The sequence below is a fragment of the Halyomorpha halys genome, unplaced genomic scaffold (assembly GCF_000696795.3).
Source record: "Halyomorpha halys isolate HHAL.00 unplaced genomic scaffold, Hhal_1.1 Scaffold1090.1, whole genome shotgun sequence".
Classification (NCBI taxonomy): Eukaryota; Metazoa; Arthropoda; class Insecta; order Hemiptera; family Pentatomidae; genus Halyomorpha; species Halyomorpha halys.
Window position 1 is genome coordinate 272021 of NW_027114054.1, and position 7105 is coordinate 279125.

The following is a 7105-nucleotide window of genomic DNA, read 5'->3' on the forward strand; positions in this document are numbered from 1 at the left end:
ATAATAGAATTTTATTTAACTTTTATAATATAAAAAGAGAGACTCTTAATCTCAGGGCGGGTTGCTAGGCAATCAGAAAAACAGACACTTATAATCATTACACTTAATTAAATTAAAATATATTTTACACATGTATCTATTTTTATGTATAGCAAAACTAACCAAGTTCACGATCTTCCTTTGATGATCCCTGGTTTCTTTGTTTCTATTGTTCTGTCCTAGTGTCCAAAATGGCTTCCTTCTTGACAAAAATTGATGAGGACCTCCTCATCCTGAAGACATCCTTTCTCTTGTGCGCCCCAACAACGAATGCCTCTCTCCTCTCCTCTATCTTTGATGTTTACTGATCAATCCAAAATAATCGACTGTGGTACAATCGCTCCGCTTTACTTGTTATGGTTTGTGATGCGAACAGTCTATTGACAATTATTATGTTTTTTATTTCTTCTTTGATTTTTCTTTTTCTCTAATTACTGTATAGAAACGACAAAGGTTGAAAAACTTCAATCCATCTTAACACAATCAACCCAACGAACACTTTGGAAGGACGCGCACCGCCATCTTTCTTGTTTTGAAACAGCGTGTTTCTTTTAGACAAAGAAAACTGGTTAGCTTGCTTTTTGATTTAAAATAACATATAACAATATTAAAATGATACATAAAATAAAACATATTAAAAACCCTTTATACATCAAAATATACTATTTACTAAAAAAGAGCATATTACAATATATAGATACAATAGGTTAAAGAAAAAAAAAATCCGATAAACAAATTTAATAAAAGAAGACATCCAAGTGATTACTTCTATTTATCTGACCACTGATATGCATAATAAATCTCCGTCCGTCCATGCCAGCAAACTGACGTTCTCACTGGAAAAAAAAACCCACCAGAGCCACAAATCAATTTCTTTCTCCCCAAACAACTATGGTACAACTGGCTATTTAATGTGTTCCAGTTACACATTCAATATCAATACTAATATACAGAACAATTAATCACATTCCAATATAAAGCCACAAAAAAAAAAAAAAAAAAATCCCCCATCATGGAATAATATTAAAACTAGCTACACAGACACAAAAATTATAATAACAATCGATTATTATGACGTTTAAACAATATTTGATTTGAATTTTCGATAAAACTAGCTCGATCTACCAGAAGTTATCTCAGTTTCAGGAAACCTTGAAATCAAAATTGTAGACCAGAAAGAGGTCACTAAGTAGCTGGATTTTTCCTAAACTCTTAGTTTTACTGGAGATTGGTACAACCAGCCCTAAATGATTAGAGATACAATTTAACTGAAGAAAAATATGTAATTTTTAATTATAATTATGAAAAAGGAACAAATTGAAAAAGTGTTTTATATAACAGTTTTATTTAAACATTTGTTTTTTAATCACCTATATTGGCATCAATTTACAAATGTCTGAGTTGGCAGTAAAATAAACTGTATGTGTGACTATGGTTAGTATAGATTTTCAAGCTGCTTGAAAAGGAGCTGGATTTCTAGGTAATAAAATGGCTCATATAGCAATAGCCAGAGGTGTACATATGTCTATAGTCTATGTTTGATCAACAGAAAGGTTTTTAAATTTAATTTCCTGTCATTTATCATTCCATTTTTTCTGGAGGGGATAAGTTTTTCACTGGAATTTTTTTTTATAATTCATAAAAAGAAATTTTCAAGACCAATCGTTGCCATCAACAAACTGGTGAATGCCATGCTTTATAGACTATATTCTGATGAAACTTGGCTTCATGATATTTCTGCTTTGGGTACTGAAGATATAGATCTACAAATAGGGAGCCTTAGATACGGTTAATTGAACAAGAAAATGGAATTGAATGTTTGAGATTTTTATTTTAAATATATTAGTTAATAGATAGTCTTAAGAAATTCATTTACTTCAATATTTAATTTTTATTAGGTAACACAGGCTGCTAAATCTGGAAGTTCTGAAACCAGATTAGGAACTTGGGCTGGATGGTTGGATCAAGATTACTCTGTAATGTTTTACGACAAAGGTCAGAGTTGTTGGAATGGTCCTCAACGTTCAGCTAAGGTAATAATACAGAAAGACTAATTTTATTGTTTCCTCAATGAAATATGCTTACAGGGCAAGGTAGAATAAAAATTTTAAAAAGTCAAGGGTATTCATATACATAACCTAGAAACAGCAGATCTAATAGACTATGTATTGTTTTAATATTTTATACCCATATCAAGTTATTATTTTTTTTAATGATTGATGGTCTTTTACTATGATTATTGTTCATGGAAAATATAGTCACTGATTAACTTAAAAAGATTAGCATTCACACCTTTTGAGTGGCCTGCTCATTGTTCTCATATTGATCCCATTGAATATTTTTAGAACAAGTTATGTAAGTATGTCAACAGAAGAGTAGAACTCTAAGAGATAATATCCAATTCCACAAAAATAATGTGTTGATAGAGTTCCCTCTATAATTAGTATTTATTTTTGTCCTCAAAATCGTTTAAGTGACTTACCTTTCCTATACCTAAATAAAAAAAATCTTGGTAGCTCATACTATTTTTTTTTAGAGGGTGAGGAATAGCAAGTATGCGAGAGTCATTTCCATAAATCTCAACTGGTTACATTGTTTTATTTTTATGTTGAATGTGATGTTTGTTTCAGTTTGGTGTTGATAATGCCTCCAAAAAGGTTGATCAAGTTTTACCATGAATGAAATAATAATTTATGAAAAGTTATATATTACTTGTTCGCAAATCATCTTTCTAATTTTTTATTGCAGGTTAATATCACCTGTGGCTTAGAAAATGAAGTTTTGAGTGCACATGAACCGAACAAGTGTGAGTATGTGTTAGAATTCCAAACTCCAGCTGCCTGTCGATTACCTGATAACAGTAATGAACTCCATGATGAGTTGTAATGCTGATGATGATTTAATTCAAGAAATAAGGAAAGAAAAAAATAGCCATAATGTATTATGTGATGTTTTATTTATCTTACATTTGGATGAGGGTTTGTGTCTGTGGTTATGTGATTTTCCTATTTAGATTAAGTGAGTGACTTGAAAATTCCCAAATGATTCACTGGTTAATTGACATTATATATGTTAATAAAATGATCCATAATTATAAATAAAAATTAATTCTTGTTAGTTTAAATTAAGTATTGGTATCACACGTACTTTCACAGTGTAAATATTTTTATTTTTGATAAAAATTTAATTCGTTCCTCTCAATGTTATATTTTATATTGCCTAATAATAGGAATGTAAATTTTGTTTTTAATACCTTAGATACCCATTTTCATGAAGATAGGTGAAAGATCCATTTAACACAAACCTAAAGACTGTTCTATATATGTTACAAAGCTGTGTTTATTATTAGGTAAGACAGAGGTTGTCTTTTGGATATCATATGATCGTAACTATTATTTCATTATCCTTTAGAATAATTTATATTTTACAATCAATTAGTAATATTTTGACTGTAATTAAAGTTAAGAATTATTGTGAAAATTAACATTCCAAATGGGGGTATGATCAGTTGTGTCCCATACTTGTGTGGAAAATTAATTTTTTTCATATTATGAAAATTAAATTTTCTATATCTACATCAATTTAATTCATTTACGGAAATGTTTATTTTAATTTATACCATTTAAAATATTCTTAATCATGTTAAATCCTTTACACCTTTAAAAGCCTGGTGCCTTATTGCATTGCGCACTATACTTATGAGCCCTTGATTCTGAATAGCATTTAAAATAAAGCTCTGTATTTTATCTTTTTAAATGTTATTTATCTTACTTCCTATATATTTCTAAGTTTCCTCTAGTCTTGTTTTATTATATTTTTTCCAAAAACTTGTACTTTATGTAATAGTACTTAAGTAATTATTTGATTTGTATACATTATATATATGCATAATTTAAATCACCCCATGTTCTAGAAATATTGCATCTGTTAATTAATTCACATATTTTGCATTGAAATAGTAGGATAAGTAACATTTTGAGATATTTTTTATCATATTGTCAATTTAAGTTGAAATATAATTTTAACTGTTTTATAAATATCTAATTATTTACCTTGGTTATCATGATAGTGTTAAGTACTTCCCTAGCTTAAGGAATAAGTTGTAATTTAAGTAAGTACATTTGGATACTAAAGGTAGAACAAATATTTATATTTGTTTTCAAGCTAATACAAAGAAAACAAATTTTCCCTGTATATTTAACTGTTTCTGGACAAACCTTCCAATTAAATTGGGTTTTTTAATACCATCATTATATAATTTATTGAACTGTCTGTATTGTTAGCAAATGCTTTATTAAAGTATTCACCCCTCCATTACAATCTTACACTTAACTCCCTATGCTTTTTAAATTGGTTTAAATATGTATAAATATTACAATGAGAGGTTAGGGTTGTACGGCAGACGCTAAAATGCCTCACAGGAGAATCTCGTGTTTAATTCACTGTTTTCAGTGTTAACCCTTGTGATTTGATTACAAAATTGGAATATATCAGTTAGCTGACTATATGGAAAGTCGAGCAGAATCAGTCTTTTGTAATCCATAGAAAGAAAGAATTGTCAAAATTTGACACATTGATAAATGGTTGGTTTATGGACTATGTGTGGCATTCTCATTTATATTTGATTTGTACTCACTGTAAGATTATTCTAAAACAAAAATGTTGTTGATTTTGACTAGTTAAAGGAACTCAAATGGAATTTATTTTTTATCCCTTTGCAATTTCAAAATATGAGTAATCAATACATCAATGTTGGTTTGTCTGTAATGATTTCTTATGCCCTGTGAAATACAGTTGCTGTGATATAAATTTGTATGAATTACAGTATTATACACAAATAATAAATGTTTTTTCTTAAAATGTATGTTTAGAATTCTTATAATCAGTTCATTCCTGTTGACTGTATGTGTGGTTTAATATTAAATTAATTTTTAGTTAAACCCTATTTTTTTTTTTTAAGGTTTGATATAATTATTCATTAAGGTTAATAATTAATACACCTTTAAACTTCTTTATTTAATTTTGATCCTTTGGACTGTCCTTCCATTATCTAAAAACATTAAGAAAAAATAATAATGTTCATCTTATATACAACTATACTCTGGCAATAAGGTACTTATGACCTGAAAAGTATGCTCAGTTAATAATATTTTTGTGTGTTGTGTGTTGGTACTCTGAAAGTAAAATCTGGCTTTTTGGACCTGGAGGTCCCTGAGCCAACTTGGGAGGAGAATAACATCAAACTTTTTTTATTTTGTCACTTATTACTTCTGAATGTCTTTTTAATTATGTTTTAGCAGAATGCTCCTATTTATTAAGATAAAGAACATTAAACAGTTTATCAAAGTTTCCCTGGTTAAAAATATTTTTTGACTTAATAGTTACCAAGATACAAAAAATTTCTTGTATTATCGAAAATAATAGAAAAAACTCATTAGGACTAAAAAAAAAAAACGAGATAACCTCAATTCAGAGAAAATGAAAATAACCAACAAATTTGGAAACATATATAACAAGAAATTAAGCAGATAATAGATGATACTAATAGAAGACAAACTATAATGTTGTAGAGGTAAGAATTATACAAAACAAATGATAAAAAAAGGTTATTAAAAATTAGGTAGTGCTCATATAAATAATATGTAATTGAGTTTAACATAATAACATATGTAAGTAATGATTAAAAATATGTAGATAAAGAAAAAATTGAAATTAACATAGTGTAATGTGTAAAAGAAAATAATATATTAGGGTGTCCCATAAGTTTCTTCTTTATAGGACCCCTAATTAACACTTCCTTTTATTTTTTATGTGAAATCAATTGATGATATTTGTTGTTTAAGGGTGATTTACTGTGTTATATACAATCACTCAGCTCTATTACCTTCTTCCATCTCTCAGAAAGCTTCATTATGATGCCCTCTTTCCAAAATTGTTGAGACTTACTTGCAAAATATTCATCGAGGTACATTTTTATTTTGCTTTTGAATGTGACATTTATCCCAGAGAGATGTTTTCAAAGAGAGAAACAAGTAATAAAAAAATGGGGAAAGATACGAGGTAGAACGTCCCAATCAAACCAAGAGTTTCTGTCTTACGGCCAACACAGCATGTGGTTTTGCGTTGTCTTGATGAAAAAAACCTGTCGGTTTGCCAATTCTTTCCACCTTTCCAGTCCCACCAAATGCACAAAAGAACTTTCTTCAGATGAAGTCCTGGCTTCGCAACAGTTGAAGGTTGATTTTCCTTAGACCAACAAGTGCGCTTTTAATGCACATTTTTATATAAAATCCAATTCTCATCTCCTGTGAAATGACTCTTTAAAAAGGATTTTTTACAGCACGGTTCTTAAGGCCAGTCTCCGTCAGTTGGTGTAAAACCCAAACTTCATACCGATTTACATGTCCCTCTTGATTAAATGGTTATGTACCATTGTCCTGAGAATGTTAGTGGCATCCATTTTCATGGATTTTCAGCAATCATACTCTTGATGAGATCCATATCCATCATTGCTGGGCAGCTGCTGCAGTCTTCATTTTTCATATCAAAATTGCCAGTTTAAATTTCTTAAACCAATTCCGGACAGTTGTAAATAACTATGAATGTTGGCTATGTAACTAAAATACATGGGTACGAAAAATAAGTTTTTTTCCTATAACTTTACTGCTTCCTAACTCTCCAAAGATCCCTTATCATTAAAGCACTAATTAATGTTGTTATCTCGTTATTTGTTTTCAGTCCTGATGAAGACCTGAAATGCCAGGACAAATAAAATAAGTTTACTCATTTGTGTATCATTACTTACCATAACCCCCTGATCATCTTCTCCTCATATTGAATCTATGGTTAACTATAAACACTTAATTATTCAGTTATGAGTGATTGATCCCGTTACATCAAAATGGTGGGATTGAGAATAAAGGATAAGTTGATTGTCAATGAGATATGAACATTTTTCTCCCAAAAACATGAGATAAGGGAGGAAAGGAAGAGGCAGCCTAGAGAATTAAGGTGTCGGTCTTAATAAACCTTGGAACTGCAACAGTGCTTTGATACTAATAGAATA

At 29.5% G+C, this 7105-nt stretch overlaps 1 protein-coding gene across 1 annotated transcript in view; it reads left to right on the forward strand.

The window, feature by feature from the left end:
* Positions 1 to 3181, forward strand: part of LOC106688253 (glucosidase 2 subunit beta) — a 44010-nt gene extending 40829 nt beyond the window's left edge. Inside the window, exons 10-11 of the mRNA XM_014432631.2 lie at positions 1938 to 2072; positions 2788 to 3181. Of these exons, the coding sequence (XP_014288117.1) occupies positions 1938 to 2072; positions 2788 to 2925 (273 nt within the window). The 3' untranslated portion in view covers positions 2926 to 3181. The remainder of the gene's footprint in view (positions 1 to 1937; positions 2073 to 2787) is intronic.
* The last annotated feature ends 3924 nt before the right edge of the window (positions 3182 to 7105 follow it).